This window comes from Hoplias malabaricus, chromosome 18, assembly GCF_029633855.1.
Source record: "Hoplias malabaricus isolate fHopMal1 chromosome 18, fHopMal1.hap1, whole genome shotgun sequence".
In the NCBI taxonomy this organism is placed as follows: domain Eukaryota; kingdom Metazoa; phylum Chordata; class Actinopteri; order Characiformes; family Erythrinidae; genus Hoplias; species Hoplias malabaricus.
The window spans coordinates 26700547-26720206 of record NC_089817.1 but is presented as its reverse complement, the minus strand read 5'-3'; the positions used below and the strand labels follow the sequence as shown (position 1 = coordinate 26720206).

General features: G+C 43.3%; 1 protein-coding gene across 1 annotated transcript in view; it reads right to left on the bottom strand.

Annotated features, from left to right (window-relative positions):
• unc5cb (unc-5 netrin receptor Cb) overlaps positions 1-16504 on the bottom strand; it is a 195301-nt gene extending 178797 nt beyond the window's left edge. The window contains exon 1 of the mRNA XM_066651109.1: positions 15985-16504. Coding sequence (XP_066507206.1) covers positions 15985-16102 — 118 coding nt within the window. The 5' untranslated portion in view covers positions 16103-16504. The remainder of the gene's footprint in view (positions 1-15984) is intronic.
• Between the last annotated feature and the right edge of the window lie 3156 nt (positions 16505-19660).

The following is a 19660-nucleotide window of genomic DNA, read 5'->3' as shown; positions in this document are numbered from 1 at the left end:
GTTTTATTCCACTCTGTATTTCTCCCTTGTTTTTAATTATTTTTTTCCACAGTTTTTTCGGTCTGTGCCAATGTGACACATAGTTACATTTCTTGGGAGGTGCATGTTCCAAGAAAGGAGCATGAAATGGTTGCCCCCCAGATTCTTGCAATCCCATCATAAAAGCTTACGTAGGCTGATAATGATTGCTTTAATACGAAATGACACGATGGCCAGTCTTCTACCCAGGCCCTGTACAAAATAAGTAACAGGCAGCAGTGTCACTATGACAGGAAGAGATTTAACGAAGGGTAATGTGCTTAATTAGGCACCCACGTGATCTGTCTTGGGGATGTCTGAAACCCCACCAAACGGTGGTGGATTGGCAAGGGCCTTTCAATGGGATTACTGAAGGCTAATGACACCCAGAGAAAACAAACAAGGCTTTGGAGGCAACATGAGCTGAGAGAGTGGACAGGGTGGTGAATTCCAGCAGCTCAGAGGTGGGGGCAGTGGGCTCCTGGCCACAGTTCCCATACCTGACAGAGAGGACACTGCTAGTAACAGCATGAACAGGAGGATTAAAGTCTCTCTGGGCAGATCTCTCCTATAGATTTGCCTCGTTTCTCCTACTGAGGGATTATCTGTCAAAGCATGGATGAATCACCTAACCATTCGCCACTTCTCCTCTCTCCCACTCCCTTTTTATTTATTTATTTGTTGATTTTCTTTTTTTGTATTATTTTCTATGTTTGGCAACTGGGCCTGCTTTCGGTGTCAGTGCTATCCCCTTTATCCAGGCTAGACTGGTTCATCATTAACCCAAAGCCTTCAGGAGGTGAGTAATGGGAAATAGACAAGGACAATGACAAAATGACCTTCTGTCTGGGCGAGTGAGTCAACTGACCACCCCTACACTTCCGCAATGCCTCCTCACAAACATATCTGATCCCCCCCCACCCCAGCCCCTGACAAATCCGCCCCCAGGGAGGTTCCCAGACACAGATACCCCTGTCTGTTGTAATTGATCATGGGACGTCAGCTGGCAGGTAGGCCGACAATGCACTCTGGGACCTTGGAAAGAAAGAGGCTGAGAAGATAATGATTTAAGTGACTTTGTGGAGGTCAGGGGAGCAGGCGCAGAGGTCGCAAGGGAGTTTGAATGCAGGGGGCGCTTGTTTGGTTTGGTACATCGGGGCCATGCTGTCGTGCCCTCTCACCTCTCCTTCTGCTTCGGAACAACTGAGTTGCTACTTCAATGGGCACCATGATCCACCAAAATAAGCAGAGTGGTCCACCTTGGATTTGTGTATCACTACTGGAAGAGATATTCTGCTACTCTGGAACTTTGCTGTAGCCCATCATTATAAATCAGCCAGTTAGTAGGTATAAAAATTTAAAGAGCTGCTCTTTGGATTCACACTGAGGTCTCCATTAGAGAGGCCAGAACTGATGACTGCTAGCATGGCAACAGGACTATCCTCTGTCGTAACCTACCTCAGCTTTTTTCTAGCCTAACACTTTGCTGTAAGATAAACAGCACCATGGCATCATTAGCAGAGTGAAACCCAGAAGTCAGGGAAAAGAGAATTTTCATTTTGCACAAAAAAAAATAAAATAAAGTGCAGTCTGGCAAACGGAGAACATTTTTGAAATGTAATCAGAATCCTGCTCCAGATCTAAGGGTTCAACACCAAACCAAAAAGGCAGAGGGAGTGTGATGAAAGCAGAACCCCAGTATTCTAGTAATTACAGAGAGAAGCTGTCTAACCCCACCCCCACCCCAAGCCAGCCACTAAGACTTTGGAGAAACCTTTTAAAACACTTCCACTCCTCATAACCAACTGCACACTATTGATGCTTTTCCACTGCATGGTACCTACTCTACCTGATACTCCTCAACCCTACTCACTGTATGGTACCATACCATACCATGGTACCTGGTTCATTTTCTCCTACTACAACCCAACACCACCCCCTCGCTTGAAATGTACTGGATGTCTGCATCTTATCATGACCGTCAAGTCTCTCTGGCCAATCTATGCTCTGCAAGGTTTACACATCATTTTTAGACAATGAGCAAGCAGGTACAAAAACGTATTCGGTACCATGTACCAAATTTGCCTAATGGAAAGGCAAAAAAAGCAGAGTGCAGCCGAGTCAAGTCAGGTACATACCATGCAGTGGAAGAACGCCAGATGTTGCAATGAATATAACAATGTCACCAAGAAAAGATACAAATATCTTATGTACTATATGTTTTCTAATTTTATTCCAAGCTCTGTGTGTCTGTGAAGGTACATTACGTTTCAGAGCCTTTTCCCCAAGTAAATTGAGTCAGCCTTTCATAAGCACCCACCTCTTATCAAGGAGAGAGAATATGAGCCGCAGACAGGGGAGAGCTTATAAACCTGGTGTGGTCCCCAGAATATTCTTGGCTGGTGGAATGAAGATAAATAGCTACAGCTATGAGGGACTGGAGAAAAATGAAAGTGGAAAGGAAGAAGGAAACGAGAGAAAGGAAGAGAAACAGAGCAGAGGAAAAGCAGGCCACGCTGTTAGGCGTGGATCACCAAAGTGCTGAACAATGACAGTAAACAGAAAGCAATCCTGATTAGTGGAAAGCATCCCAGAAATATCTATCAGCCATATAACCCAACTCACCCGCACAAAAATGCTTTTCAACACAACCCTCTGGCTTCAGTTGGGGGGGATTCTTCTGCCCTGCCTTCCCCTCCTTCCGCCAGTCTCCTAATCTGGGCCTTGGGGCCTACGGAGGCTGCGATTAACAACAGCCAGGACAGTGTAAGTCCCTAATAGTAACAACCTCAGAGTGCTGTAACACAATTACAGGAGCTGTGGAGAAACAGCTAATGTGCATGCAACTAGCTGGGCAGATATGGATCAGGTATTGAGTCGGGCTGTTTTCAATTCACTTTCCAGGACACAAACAGGGAGCATTAGTTAGATTAGATGTGGAGGAAGGGGAGGGCAGATGGGGGAGGCTCTTGCAAGAGGGCAAGAGGATTTGTTTAGCATGGCCTGTCAATTACCATCCAAAACCTTCTGTGGAATGGTTATTTATCTTTTAACGGGTGAGAGAGTGAGAGAGAGAGAGAGAGAGAGAGAGAGAGAGAGGAGACAAGACAAAACAAACCCTAGATGAGATTAATAAAGGGGAAAGTCCATTGACTTGTGCTATTCACATGCAGGGCCATGCCAAAGTAGGGCCATAGGGGCGGCTCTGGGTTTTGACCACATGGAATGATGTATAAGGCCTGTCCGGCTTCATTCATCCTTCCATGTTTAATGTATTCTGATCTGCAAAGAAAAGTGGAGCTCTCGGGCCGAATTTACCCCGGGCAAATCCAGGCCCAGTCTTGGTTACAATAAGACAGGTGAAGCAGCAAAAATATATGAGGTGTGATATAGTCTGGAAAATTACAAGTTGCAGCCCCAGGAAAGGCCTGTTCTTATTAACCACACCTACGACGTGAAGCTGTTTTGGATTGTGGAGGGACGTGAGAGATATGCTTCCTATCTGCAAATGATGAATGCAAAATCTGCATATGGCCTACATTCCCTTTTGTTTCCGCAGCATAAAACAACCTTAGTTTGTTTGCTGGATGCAAATAGAGATGGAATAAAAATCCGCAGTAGCAAACAATTACTGCGTGGAAGGGACGCTTTGAATAACCGGCCATGCTGTGTGTCCTTGTGTCTGCGCAAATCAATTACCCACATTTTACAACAAAGCTGAAAACACTCACCTCTGGGGAAGCAAGCACTGGCTGAGAACTGCAGACTACGGCACTAGTTAGCAAATCATTATCAGCCTCATCTCAAACATATCTTTGAGAGAAACTAGAACAGCAATTTTACCCAACACCAATAGTTTAAGCAGACTTCTTTCTCCAGTGGATAAACAGGGTGTGTATGTGTGGGAGATTGGGGGCTACTGTCTTCTTGTAAAAGCCAGGCCATCAACCAAGCAGTACGTAATTGCAACAATATGGCGGCAAAACTAGAGAAAAAGGACACGGCACATGCACAACAGTATACGGTTACAGAGTCGGCAGCAGAAATCATTATCATCATTTGCAGATTACTGAACCCCGATGGATTTTATGTAATGCACAGACCACCGTGCAACAAAGGGCAGGGAGCTGTGCCAAGCTGCCAGGCCTTTTGAAGATATTATTTCAGCATATCTCCAGAACAAGCTCTCTTAAAGTCCACGTAGCTTGACTAACATCGCAGTGAACCTTCTAGAAAGATAAAAGGTATGAGAGAAAGTAAGAGAAAGAGCCCAGGAGTGGAGTGGAGGAGGGATGAGATGTGACAGTGCCTGAGGAATTAGACTGGATAGCTGGGCTTAGTGACAGTGAGGTGCTAGTCACTCTGCCTTGCTACATCAGCTTCGAACCTTTATTTTATTTATTTATTTATTTATTTGAGTGTTATTGTCTCCTACTGGTTAAACAGTGGCTGTATCTGCAATTCTAACTTCTCAGACAAACATCCTACATGACTAGCCATAACTTCCAGAGAATCGTTTTCAAACATGCTGGCAGCCTGTGCACAAGACACTGTAAAAAACATTCTACATTCTGTCAAATGCTAGAGAAGAAAGGAAGAAAGCAGAAAATGAGAACGTGTGGGTCTAAAATGTAAATACATGTGCCAATATTTCATGCGCCCATGTCTCCAAAATGCAATCGATGTAGAAACAACTGCCAGAGTGAAAAATCACAGCGAGGACCGCAACAGTCGGCCCCTTGTATTCCATTCTTCCCCAACAGCAGCACAAAAGAGATCAGATTTCCATATGAAATCATTTGCACATGACAAGAGGGGAGAGAAAAGAAATCTAACATGTGCCACGAGTGAATACAAGCTCTCATACGCAGACTAAGCACGCTGCTCTCAACATTGTGTTGCCTGTTTACCAGACTTAGGGGTTTGGATGCCGCTAAACAAAGCAGTACCAAAAGTGGCCCAGAATAGCACTGGTTAATGTGGTTGAATCTCTCCTTTCTTGCAGGGATTAGACACAGAAGGGAGTGCCTGGGCTATCGCCGAGTCTCTTCCTCCCTGCTTTCCTGTCCTCCTCAAGCCCAAAGTACTGCTTTTTGTTGGCACGGCAGGCAAGGACCCAGGCAAGGCTGCAAAATAAAACCTTTTCCTTCACAATAACACCAATAAAACACCAAATCGTAACTGGTCAGAGCAAGACTTTCACAGGCCTTATTGAAAGAACAAACACGGGAAGATTTACTGATGTGCTTTCTCACAAATGAGAGGCGTAAGAGTGGTGTGTAGGGCCTAATTTATGTGCCTGGCTACTGAAGGCAAGCATTCAGGGGCTGTAATTCAAATCTGACAACTCCTTGAAACGGCCAGCCCTACCACAGTTCAGGCGCATGAATGAAGCGCATGGCTGTTCTCTGCTCCCAGGATGGGTCGGAAGGCAGCCAAAAGCTCACATGGTAGCTGGCTTGCTCCCCTGCCTGGAAACTATACATGTTATATGCCGGGGAGGGAATGGTTTGTTTTCCGTGAGAGAATTTTTGAGGGAATGCTTAATGCCCCTGCATAATGGCATATCAGTTTACCTCACTGTATTCGGCTACATGCGGTCAGGTTTATGACCCCTGACTGAAGACGAGAGACGGCTGACTGCATTTCTCAGGGAGATGCAGGAAATATAGTGAAGTAATATTGAGTGAAAAGACATACAGACTGATAGAGCATACCATATGTACCATATAGGAAGTGCGGCACGTCTGCACTTGAGGGAGACTGACAATATTGCTCAAGCCAAAGCATATATACGGCTGTCTTCAGTCCCTATTCTGAGTGATCTCAACTGCTGTCAATAAAAAAAAGTCTTCGCTAGCCGTCCCTGTCCAGTCGCAGACTGCTGACTCAACTTTATAGTGTTCGCCACATCCATTAGGTTCCTATCACTTTAGGACAGAATTTATTATTCATCTCCTCCCTCTGCTATGTTGGGAGTCCTTCCTCAGGACTGGTAAACTCCTGTTGTTTAGTGTGTCAAGATCTCTGCAGTACCTGCATTCTCATTTTCGTCCTGATACCAGTTTCTTTTATTGTCCTTTGAAACGGTCAGCCATAATCACAGGACAGGGACGGATCCAACCCGTGCTTTCTGGTCCTGGAGAAATTTAATATTCCCTCTTGTGGCAGTGAAGGTCAGAATTAAGAGCAGTTTGGGCCTGCTTCTGCGTCTCTGCCCAGTCGCTGTAAACTGACCTCGTTATAGCTTCCTGTGATTAACGGCGGTTAACTCTCTCAATGAACACCTTGTGCTGGCCTAGTTGTCATTTGCAGTCCATCTCAGCGCTCACCGCTTCCTTTATAGGGACCATGCGATTACAGGACTGCAGTGATAAGCACGTCTCTCCGAGCAGGTCATGCAGAAAGCCTTCATTAGGGAGGCTTACTACTGTACAATTGTCGACCGAGCGCCTGTAAAATTAGCCCCAGTGAGCATGGCCCAGTTAAGCACTCCCAGCTTTTCAGGCCCTGGAGACCAAGCCTGGAGATGTGGCTGCAATCAAAAGTGCTGAGTTCACTCTTGCCAAACATACCACTAACATCACATGCAGGAAAATCAAACGCACAAGATACCGACATCGCAAAGATAATGTCTAGCTTTGTAAAGAAAAGGCCAGCACTCAGACTGGAATACATTTACATGGAAAAGAGCGAGGGTAACTTTCGAGAAGCATAAAAGCAAATTCTGTGTGAAGGCAGAAAAATAAGCACACGGCTCTCTAGGCTCTCATTTAGACCTTTGATTTAGAGAGGCAGTGACATCAGAAATACGATGTAGGGACAACATGAAAACACATGCAAGCAAGAATAAAAGAAATGAGCAGTGCCCATAAATTGCAATCTGACTCCTTTGCTCATAGCGGGGTACTCTCGACAACAGGCTTTTTTCGTATTCTCTCTGAGCACTCGCTCAAATGGGAGCCCTGCGCAGAATTGATCGCACAATATGTGGCTCTAATTTAGCACCTCATTTAACAGGCAGAAAATACAACATTAAACATTGACATTGTGACACACATTCACTGGAGCCTTCCCCTAATGGTCTACACAGTTTAAAGGGCTGTTTTAGCAGTTTTGTAGAAAAGAGGGAGAAAAATTCAGGAAGAACTACCCTCAAGTCCTATGCCTGGTGTTCATGCATTTTTAGTTTTTTTTGTGTGTGTGTGTGTTTTTTTAACTCCCCAGGCTTTCCTCAGTTTCAACCTCTTGCCAAACGTATATGATCTAGTTAAGAGGCCTCAACAGTGAAGGGGAGCATTTTATCTCCATCTGACTGAAGAGTGAAACAGTCCAGGAACCAGACGCATAGAATCTGCAGATTAGACAAGGAGCCTCCAAGCTTCGAATGATGATCTGCAGAGAATCCTCCAAAGACCCTCACCCAGATCCCTGGACAAACCCACACGCCTCACGGGAAGCCTGTTTGACATTAAGGCCTGTCTGCTCATTTACCTTGCCACGAAAGTTAACCTAGCATTTCCCCTTCATGGCTTCGACATTCCCCATAAAGCACCTGCTGATGGTAATAAGAGACTTTAGGTCCTGTGCATTACAGAGTGTACAATCAGTCCAAATGGCTTGGTCCCCCTAAGGCAGGGTTGCTGTAATTACCCTAAAGAGAGTGGGCTGTTGCACGTAATCCCCACTGGCCCACCCACCCCCCCACACACACAATTTGCTGTTCTAATGCACTGAGTTTAGGGTCTAGTCAGCAGGGGCACTGACATTGTCCTCTTATCATCACAGAGCTGCATGGTTGCCTTAATGGAAAGCAGAGCTTGGTCTAAAAAATAAAAATAAATAAATAAATAAACCTCAAACTGGTGCACAACTGTATGTTCTTTATTTAAGCCCCATAAAAACAGGAAGGCACAAACATTTATCTGTGCTATGCTTTCATCCTCTGTCGGCCAGGCTGAGGAATAACAGAGACAGGGATGCTGATAAACTGGAGGTAGGAAATGGGAGTGTGTGGGTTTTGGCCCTACTTGGGTTTCCGACCAGGTCGTGATTACTTGGCCCCTGCCTCTCTGGATGGAGAACAGCACTATACATCATTACCGTCTTTTACATGTTGCATTAGAATGCAACATGAAACCAAACAATGAGGTCCAATTTGGCCAGCGTTCAAGTGTAACACATTGGCAAAATTGCAAGGAGTCTGGCAGAAAGAGCCAGCTTGGTGGTTATTGTCAGCGCAATCATTCTGACTGAAGATACTGATCAAAATTAGCCTGACACTCTATCACATGCCAGCATTGTAATCAGAAGACTGACTGGGATGTCTCTATTCAAGAGCTAGTAGTCTATATATGTTGTCTGCGCATTAGCCGGGTTAGGATTGTTGAAGTACACTGCTACGGGAACAAATTGCCTGTAACATCACTTTAAGCCACTCTGTGATGGCATTCCGGGTGGGAAAAGTGGTTGCAAAGAGCAGACCTCACAGTCGATGTAGCGAGTAGAAGGAGTGCCATCACAGACCGGGGGAAGGGATAAATAAAAGAACTGCTTCTGATGCCACTTTGGTGGCACTTCAGGCTTTTTATAGTGGCAGAGCATGAATGCAGCTAGTTGCATACAATGTACTGTCCACTCTGCCTGCTCCCTGAATTAATCCACAAGAGAATTCACAGGCAGGGACATCGTCCGACAAATCATTAGTGGACACAGTGCACTCTCAATGGTGCATTTATTTTTAGTAATAATTATGGTACTAGATTTTATGTTAAATATATATGATTTCTTAAATCTCACTGCACCCGCGACCCTAAATTGGATAAGCGGTTACAGATAATGGATGGATGGAAATCTCACTGCAACTCCAGACTTTTATTTTGGTTTTATATTTAAAGCAGTTATATAAAGGGAGTGTACAGATATGTAATGTATGTAATGGACACAACTGTACTTTGACACCACTTCTCTACCTTAAAAGGGACAATTACAATCCCTGTACCTTTGGTGTAGCAGAATGTACCTCCCCTCATTGTTTCATTTCACATTTAAAAAATTAGCTCTAGTGTCCTAAAGTATGTTGTACTGGGATGGTTGTTGAAACATACACTCTTAAAAAAGAGGGTTCTTGTAGAGGTCTTTAGTTAATATTCATTTATTCATTATCTGTAACCGCTTATTCGGTTCAGGGTCACTGTGGGTCCAGAGGCTACCTGGAATCATTGGGCGCAAGGCGGGGATACACCCTGAAGGGGGCGCCAGTCCTTCACAGTGCAACACTCACTCACACATTCACTCACACACTCACACCTATGGACACTTTTGAGTCGCCAATCCACCTACCAACGTGTGTTTTTGGACTGTGGGAGGAAACCGGAGCACCCAGAGGAAACCCACGTGGACACGGGGAGAACACACCAACTCCTCTCTTTAGTTAATATGATGGTCCTAATTAAATAGTTCTTCAGATTGATGAAAAGGTGTTAATATGGTTTTACGTAAAGCACGTTAATGAAGATGGTTCTGTATATGACTTAAAGGGTATTACTATTGTTATGAAATCTGGCGTGTTACAACAGATGAACCCTTTTTAGTGATGTATAGAACCATACCCACCACATTCTCTGTGAATCTGAAGAACAATTTTACCATGCAGGTGGTTCTAGCTAAAACTATCACCTTTACTAAAAACCCTTAAATAATCTTCCTTTCTAAGAGTGTAGGATATATTTCACTAGCCTCCACTTGATGTAACCATAAGTGCCAAGAAGTATTTTGTTACCATGACTAGCCTTGGTTCATGCTGAATGGAGTGGTAACAGGGGGAGTACCTATTTGGCAAATGCCAAACGAAAGCCTGTTCTTTCTTCAAATTGTGAAAGAGACCCGCGCCATTCTCCTCTCAGTACTGACCCCAAAAAAGAGGCCTCTTAACTGATAATAACTCTCATCTCTCGCTTTCCATTTCCTGATAACAATTACCCTCTCCATGCCGAGTACAGGCCCTGAATTACATTTCTCAGATTTAAGCTTATAATTGGGTACAGAGGACTCTCACAGAGAGGAAGATCTTCTGTAAGTTAAAAACAAAGAGCACCAGACGTTCAGGTTCAAATATCACAGGCCGTCACTTTAAAGGGGGAGGAGGAGGAGATGTCTGTAAAGCCATAACACAGGTGTGACACAACTGTTTCAAGTGTGGCACGCTGTCATTTTGAGCTGCAAGCACACACAAAATCTCTCGCACTTGAGTGTGTTTACTCGCACTTAATAATCTGATAACTGCACAAAATCAGATTTTGCGAGTAATCTGATCACTGCTTTTACATGCACTTGTAATTTAATCAGATAATGGGAAAAATCTGAGTTTACATGAGGCTGGCACTAATCTGATTACAGCTTTGCAACAGCCAATAACATCACAGAAATTCACGACATAAAGTTCCTGATGCAGCTTTTTGTAAACATGGACCTGTAGATGTGGTTCTTGTTTTCTCGTGATTTCTAATATAACGCAGCGCTGCTTTCTCAGTGCTTTCTCCACACTGCTGCTGAGGCAGAGACAAGCCTTTTAAAAAAGTGTCTGTTCTTGGAGGCAGCACGTGTCCCTCCATTACATCCAGAGACCAAGCTGCTGGACGGGTGGTGCTTGATAACTTCACAATACATGTCAGAGATGACCCTACATTCTGTCTGGTTATGTTTGCACTGGAAATCCAAAAGAAATCAGGGTATGTGTATATGTTTCCTGAGCTAAAATACATTTCATTCATTCATTCATTATCTGGAAGCGCTTATCAAATTCCGGGTCGCGGTGGGTCCAGAGCCTACCTGGAATCATTGGGCCCAAGGCGGGAATACACCCTGGAGGGGGCGCCAGTCCTTCACAGGGCAACATAGACACACACACACCTACGGACACTTTTGAGTCGCCAATCCACCTACCAACGTGTGTTTTTGGACTGTGGGAGGAAACCGGAGCACCTGGAGGAAACCCACGCGGACACAGGGAGAACACACCACACTCCTCACAGACAGTCACCCGGAGGAAACCCACGCAGACACAGGGAGAACACACCAACTCCTCACAGACAGTCACCAAGAGCGGGAAATGAACCCACAACCTCCAGGACCCTGGAGCTGTGTGACTGAGACACTAACCTGCTGCACCACCGTGCCGTCCCTTGAGCTAAAATACAGCTCTCTTTAAGGATTTCTTAATCTGATTTCTAGAGCTTACACCATTCTCCGAAATTGGAATATGCTGTTTATAGCAGGATTATTAAGTTTATGTAAACACACTCTCTGTCTCTTGCAAAAGCACACAGACACACACCTGACTGCATGTGAATGCAGTTGGAAGGGTCATTACAGAGAGCGGTATTGGCACTGTTGACAGACAGGTCAGTCACTTCCACACTGGAATGCTAGTGTTGTGTTGGTACTTGTGCCGTCCTCCGCTAATGGACTGCTAATAGAACTAAAGGCTTGCACTTTGATGCTTCCCCTGTAGTTTCAGAGGTGACAGTGTGTGATTAATTGAACTCAGTCTCTCACCCCACTCCTGGTTTTTTTTTTTCCTCCCTACAAACACCAGACAAAAAACAGACCATCACTGCTTTCCTTGCCCTCGCCTGTGTAACCTCTCCACACAGCTGGATAAGGCTCATTTTACCACAAACAATGCAGCTCGCCCACCTTAATACATCTTGCCCATGTCCTGGGTGTTGCGTGACGTCAGGAGGGAGAGCTGCAACCTCAGCAAGCCACTTTTCACAGTAATTATCACAAAAAAATCTCCTCAGCGTGGAGGAAGGCCAGTAAACAGCAGGCCATGCTGACACCCACAAGGCACAAAGTAGGAGACAAGGATCCAGAATTTCTGATGACACACCGCTTGGCCTGACCTTTGCATGTAACTGCATGCATGTACTTTCTGCTCTCGTTTGCCCCCCACTTCCTCCAACCCTTCTCCCCCACCCCACCCCCCCACACAAATAAAAAATGGCCTTTAAAGTGCCCTACATCATGTCATCCTAAGGGAATTACCTACACATTACAGCGCTAGGTCACTGCATGGTAGTCTTCTCGGCACACAATGCCGCCTTTGTGCTCTCCAAACGTACTTGGAGAATGAGCGCGATGGCTGTAACCTTAGCAGTGCCCCTGAGACGCCGCTGTTCAGCAATGAGGGAAGTGGTTAGAGTAATGATGATAGTAATAACATTCTCGCTTACTCGGCCATCTTACACTTAGCGGATCGACTGTGCATTATACTGTAAATGTGCCTTTTGTCAACTCGCCCGTTTCTTGGGCGTTTCTTTTGCTTTTACTTTAAATAACGGAAATATTTTCATTAAATTCAGCTTCGGTAAACAAAGCTCAAAGGGCATATAATACAGTGAGAGAGCGAGGAGGAGGACGAAAGCCCTGGAAAAAGTGAACTCATGCTATGACCAATGCGGCAGGCTCTGCGGGTAAGCTTCGCTTCAGCTTTTCGCAGTCATTATGCGCTAGGAACACAAACAAGGAAGCCTTGTCTGCTTATGAGGAGTGTGGAAGGGTACATGGGGAGCTTGCTGCTTCCCCTGATGCTCCCTAAAGGTTTTATGGGAGCGTTCAGTGAAGGCTGCAAGGAAAGAAAGAAACAACCGGACCTGGCCAGAAGCCACCGTCTATGAGAGAACAACAGGAAAGAGGAATAAATTTGTAGGAGAAAGGCTTACACACATTTGGCATCTTCGGCTTTCATCCACGGAGGATCTGCATACTCAAACAGACAGCAGGCCTACTTCAGCCCCAAATCCACACGCCCATCTGGGTGCCAGAGGAACGGTGGGGCAGGATCCTGTCCGTGATCCGTTAAGGGTTCTCTGGGTTCGACTCGACACTCTTCGCTCCCTCTAACTCCCTCTTGACTTGCACGCCACTGTCACCACTTATTCAGATGCAGACATTCAGAGACACTTCAGGCTGAGATGTCAGTTATTTTTGCTATACCCTTGCTGATACAGCCACTCTCTGTTTGCCCTCCATTTCTCTCATTCTGTCTATCTCTCTATCTCTCTAAGGCGAAGCTGCTGTGCTAAGAGAACATTGAGACGAGCTGGGATTCAACGTTTCAATTTCTTATCCACTCTAAGCTGGATTCCGCACACTTGATTAAAACAAGTGTATCACGAGTGGAAAATTAGAGGGGTGATGGAAAAGGCTAAAGAGAAGGGAGCAGAGAGGAGGAGGAGGAAGAGGACCTACAGCGTATAATAGCAGCGGCTGCTCAAGCAGAGCAACTCTGGAATAACTAAATTGGAAGGTACTTTAGCCATAAAGAGATTCCCATGTGATTTGGGAATGTGTACGGCTCAACAAGATCTAAAAAAAACACGAGGCCCATTAATTAGACGCAAAACAATGTTCTCCCTAAATATCGACTTCTTAATGGACACGGTGCGACCTGGTTCGTGTTGCCTTTGTAGTCAATGCCATTGGCCTCTGAGGGGTTCAGGAATGGGGGGAGATTATGTCATCCTGCTGTGCCCTTCAGAAACTGGAGCTGGGTAGCTTTCCTACTTTTCCATGTTACTCATTAACTATGCAGGACTGTAGAGGGGGGCTATGCCTTTCTGGATAAGGTTGCTACCAATCCTATGCCCACATGGAATATCTATATCCTGATAACATTTTTGTTCTTAGGTTAATGGTGGTAGGTACAGCCCAGACAAAAATAAACACTATTTCTGATGCTTTTCCTGGGGGCACAACAAAGTAAATTCAACAATACAACAAAGAGCACAGTGCAATTCCTAGCTTAGTGCTCTGGAATTGGTAAAATTGCATTTTTCAGTGATCTCCATAACTACAAGATCAGCAGGATCCGGCCACCTGCACGGGACAGGAATGCACACCCAAACTGTCTCATAACTCCACTCCGGGAGAATTTAAGCCTCTAGTCAAACATCGCTCAGGATGAGATTTAGCAAACTGGCTTTTAACGGGAGAGAGGGTCTATACGCTGTCCCTCTATGTCAAGAAGATGACTGAAAGTGTTTACCCAGATAACTATCAGCTCTATCCCTTAAACTGGGGCCCCAAAAGACTCCCATTTAACTGCTTGAGGGCTAGCTGCATCAACATTTTTTTGCGTTAATGCGACGTCTGGACTACACAACACTCAGAAACTTGACACGTTAGCGATAATTAGCCATAAGCTGAAACCTAAGTTGTTCTGGGGAAACGTAACTGTACACAGCGGCACGCTAAATAAGCTTCAAAACACAAACCACACAGGAAATGCAAGACACAAAAATATCAAGCATTACAAAAGTACACACAGCAAGATTTTGGTTCTGAATTATTGATGGGAGCAGGTAGAGGAAAGTGAGGAAATGGCCTAAGACACAGATTTCTGATGATTTTAGAGTCTTCTTGATTAAATATACATAATATCCCTTTCAAAACAAACATGGATATGAAGGTTTTCAGCTGGAGGAGCACTAGGGATCATGCTCTTACTACTAACGTGCTCTCACACCTTATTATCTCAAGGTGGGTTACTGGAAAAGGACAACACTATATATAGCTAAAGGAGTGCAACCTAGGATCTGTATGTGTAAATGCTCCCCCCAGATATGCTTCCAGGAGCATAGATAACGGCTATAGACTCATTCTGTTGCCTGATGCAAATGCTAGCAAACCTGCCATTGAAGCCATGTGAGAACATGCATCTATAACATTTCAGCATCGTTGTTCTTTCAGTAATGTGTTAATATCAGGTTGTATTGCTTTTATACAAAGGCCTTAGTATACGTATATGAAAAGCCTAGATTATTCACTTCTACTACACACTATTAGAGTAGTACTATTAAAGGTTTATAATAATAATCCGTTTTAAAAAAAAAAGCAAGCCTTCATCATCACTACATTTCATCATTATAAATAGAAATATAATAAATAAATCAAACGAAAACAAGAGCACTGCGTTACACTGCTCCGCGGCGTCGTGCTCCGTGGCTTGTTCAGCTCCGTTAAGCGCGGACCGTGTCGCCGCGAGCCGCCCGAGCGCTTCAAAAACTTTTATTATTGATATTAAAAACCAAAGGACTGAAGATAAGACTAAATATGGTCACGGGTGAGCTTACTGTAGGGTGAAATACTGTACATGTCCTACTGGACCACATGCAGAGTCTGTACATTTGTGTACATTTATAAATATATTTTTGCTCACAGAACAATGGCAATCATTCGCACCACTGGGCTAATTTGCATAACGATGGTAATAATAATAATAATTAATATAATAATACTACTACCACTAATAATAATAATAGGAACACATATTTCTACTTTTATGTTATTATTGGAAACTAAGAGGAATATACTAGACACATTATGTCCTAAACACATTAAGAAAATGTTTTAAATGAAAATATAATGTGACTAAAATGTTAATAATTACAATTTTAAAAAAGTATTATTTATCAAGGCGAAACGATTTTAACAGAAGGATGGCTTTTGTTTTTTTGCTGCTAAGTTTCTGCACTTTAGAGAAAAATAAATTCCACAACTTCAAAATCCGTTTCTAAAAGACTGAGTTTCCCAAAATTAAAATGAGTGAAAGTGGTGAGATTATTGAATTTTCCTGTCAGCTGCGTTAGAGTAAATACAATCGAGACGGTTTTTTATTATTTATTTTAAATGAAGCTATTATGCAAGGATGCAAATATATTATTATTAGCCCCTGCTCTGTGACCCTCAAAACTTTAGAGTCCGAGATCCCACAGCGCCATCTCATAGTTTAATTTCAAAGGTATACATTTTATTTTCTATTTATTTATCTAGTGCTATAAAAGTCGTTGGGCACCGCTTAACTTTTGTTTCACCAGGCAGCTTACCGCCACCTCAGGCGGTCATTCATTAGTCTATTAGCGTCGGGAGGTTAGCATAAGAGGGTTGTTTTGGTCGTTTTACCTTGAGCTACAGCGACGTGGACGAAGACGGCGAGCACAAAAACGGACACGGTGCTCATCTGCGGTAAGAATCCAGTTCCCCTTCTTCGCCCTTTCGCAGTCTTTTCACTTTTCCCCATCGATACGAGCGAAAAAGTCGAGTGAAAATCCGTCGACCTGACGGTTTTCACACGCTCTGTTTCGGCGGAGCCTGAACTTGGGTCAAGAGAGGCAAAATGTCTAAAAATCAAACACCTTCCCCAGATATTTCTCGTTGAAAAAAATCTCCTCAGCGGAGCCACGCGCTTCCCGCCTCCTTCAAACGGCGAGTAAAATATCCTCCACAGCGTAGGCTCGCGACAGCCGTTTGCACGTTTTCTCGTTTGATTTTATGTGAGAAAATCGGTGTAAATATGTCACCCCTCCAGGTTTAAGGTCATGTTCAGTCAGCGGCTTTCTCGTTTCGCTCGCAACTTTGTTCTCCTCAACGGCTTTAACGGCTTCTTCACTCGCCACGAACGTGGAACGTCTCGCGCGCGCCTCGCGTTCTGATGGAGAGGTTCGAAGCGCAGTGTTCAGCGCTGGCGGTTATTTCGTTCCAGACCTGTTTTCGGGCAAGTCCCGCCTTTAGTGAGTTGTGATTGGCTACGGCCTTCTACTCTAGTGTGCTGTGATAAGCTAACAATTCCCACACATAATATAACTTAGCAGCCAATCCCAGCGCGGGGGGTACGTGGTTTGTCGCAAAACAGGTGGAGAGCAAAATCAACGCTCGCTAGTGCCATGCTCCTTTCACCAAACCAAATACAAGCGACTCGCTGTAAAACCAGGTCCGGATTAACGGAACGCAGGCGATATCCACCTGGTCAAGTGTATTGATTGGCAGAGCTTAAAACACGCAATAAATGGCAGGCAGTCGTTTTACTGTGATTTATATTCGGACGTAATGGAATGTAGACAACTGTATGCAAAAGTTTAGGCACCCCCACTCAGAATACATGTTTTTCTAAATGAAAATAAGTTGGTAACTCTGTCTCTAAACTATGACATTTTTATGGCTCATTTTTGTGTGAAATATTTGTTATTTCCTGAGCAATATATATATAAATCAAAATCTAAAATTAGCCTAAACAACTATAAACATAATATATAACTGTAAAAAATAATGTTTCTTATATATCATTTCCATAACACTAATACAAGCTAAGTTTTATTTTTTCTTATGTTAAATTTAATAAATAATAAAATCAGTATCGATGCATTACCAATTCCTATATATAAATTACTATATATTACTATATATAAGTATTTTCTGTTAAGAATATTTTAACTTATTTTTCATTTAGAAAATCAGCAAAACATGTATTATGACCTGGATCCAGGAGAACTCAAAATTTTGTGACAGTAGCCTGTTTTGATTAGTTGTGGTTAAAATGAGTAGCAGCCATTTTACAGTCACTTATGTTTAATATTGACTGTAATGGTGGACTGTCTTTACTGTGCATTCGGTGTTAGTTTTTTGGACAGAGCTTCCAACAACTTCAGTGTTACAAACTGAGACGTAATAGGAGAAGAGAAACTTGCAGGCGAGGCATCCCGGAAAACAGTTGTCTGTTTTACTGTTTTTCATTACTGCAGATATGGTTTTGGATGTTCTTACAGGAATGCTTTGGCTGAAAAAGGAACATATAACATTTGCCACCCACCCCGGAGGTAGATCAGCCAAGACTTGTTTTGGTGTTTTGAAATTTGGCTAGGGCTAACAATGTTGGCTAGGCTAATGTTGCTAACAATACAAATCAGACACTTCGAGCTATTATATACATCCTCAAAACTTCTCTTAAACCTTTTTTAAGACAGTGATATGGTTGAATCATAGTAGGACTTTTTGTGAACCATAAAATTGAACAAAACCTCACAGAGAAGCCGAAGTCTGTAGTTAGCCATGGTAAACAGTTGGTGTTAGACATGTTAGCAACATTAGGCTCATGGCCTCAACATTAAAGGACAGAAGCAACAAATTTTTTTCTTGGTTCATTCTATATAATGTGAGGAGAATATTATTTTAAATTTGTGAATTAATTATTTTTTAATAAATAAAATAAAACATAGTGAGTTAATAAGGGACTTGCTCAAATAAGATATAATAAATATAGCAATATGATGACTAATGTTTGTGTGTGTGTGTGTGTATTTATTATTTTGTTTTCATTGTCTCAATATGTCCATCGTCACTGTCAAAACATAACCTTGTATCTCCATTTTTTTGTCTGAATGTGAAAACACCACATTGTAAGAAAAAAAATCCACGTTGACCCGACCAATAGAAATGCTCCAAAATGACTCAGAATGGATTGTTTTTCATTAACCGCCACAGACATTTCAGAAGGTATGTCCTTATTATAAAGAACAGAATTTAAAATGGTATAGTCATATACAGCTTTTGGATGCAAATGTAATGCTAAGTAAACTCCCTATGCCTTATTATAATGAAGAGCTTTCTTAACCAAATCTGTCTTATTTTCCAAGTAGCCACAGTGGTCAGTTCATCAAATGTAGAGTGGAGGCAGCATTCTTCTTGTTAATGTTTTACCCCTGGGTCTGATCTATAGCAGCGAGCCTCTCTGGAATCTAATCACCAAAACCACCACCCCCTTTAAGTACATTTGCTCTCCTTATCACAGTTCTCCTGATATTCATTTAGAGCTAATGCTAATTACTGACAAAAAATGCTCTCTATTGACGAGACAAAATCGATAATTATGACAGGAAGAGAGGCACAGGCTCGGGATACTGAAGTGAGTCAGTCCTTTTTGCTCTGTGGGGCCTTGGTTCTGATGCCTGAAGGTATGATAAGAAGTGTGCGTGTGTGTGTATGTGTAGCTATATGCCCTCATCAATCTTCCCTATCTTTGTTGGCAAGCTGCGTTTATATGGCTGCATTTGTGGTAACATAAAACTAAGCATTCCGTTTCTATCTGTTTATGGTTAAACAGTCGCATTCCACACAGTGTTGACCTGCTCATCCAACACTTCCTCTGAAACCAAGAGTATTTATTGATAGTTTGCTTCCCTCTTTGCAGCTGTAACAGCTTCTACTCTTCTGGGAAAGCTTTAGACTAGATATTAAAACATTGCTGTGAGGCTTGAATGGTATTCAGCCATGAGAGAATTAGTGAGTTTGGGTTCTGAAGTTGGATGATTAGTTCTGGCACTTCCACTCGTCCCACAGCTACTGAACAGAGCACCATCATTCCAGAGCAAACAGTTCCAGTCTTCCACAGCACAATCCAAGTGGGCTTTGTACTCCACTAGCCCAGAGCTAGCTTTATGAATGGTGACCTTAGGCACATGTGCAGCTGCTCTGATTCCGTTTCATGCTTTTCTATGGAGATTACCTAAGGGCTGTGTGTATACAATGGGCCCACAATACATCTGTGGCTATACATTGGGCCTACTTTAGTATAGATACAATTACAGACTGTTGACTCTGGTCAGAAACCCTACAGGATATGTTACACTGGTAGAGTGGATCAGACTCAGCAAGTGGTGCTGGAGTTTTTAAACCCCCTAGTGTCAATGCTGGATAGAGAATAATCCACCCACCAAAAATATCCAGCTAACGACCTCCCATGGACAGTGTCCTGTGTCCAGGGATGAAGGACTAGAGGACACACAACACAAACTGTTTACAGTTT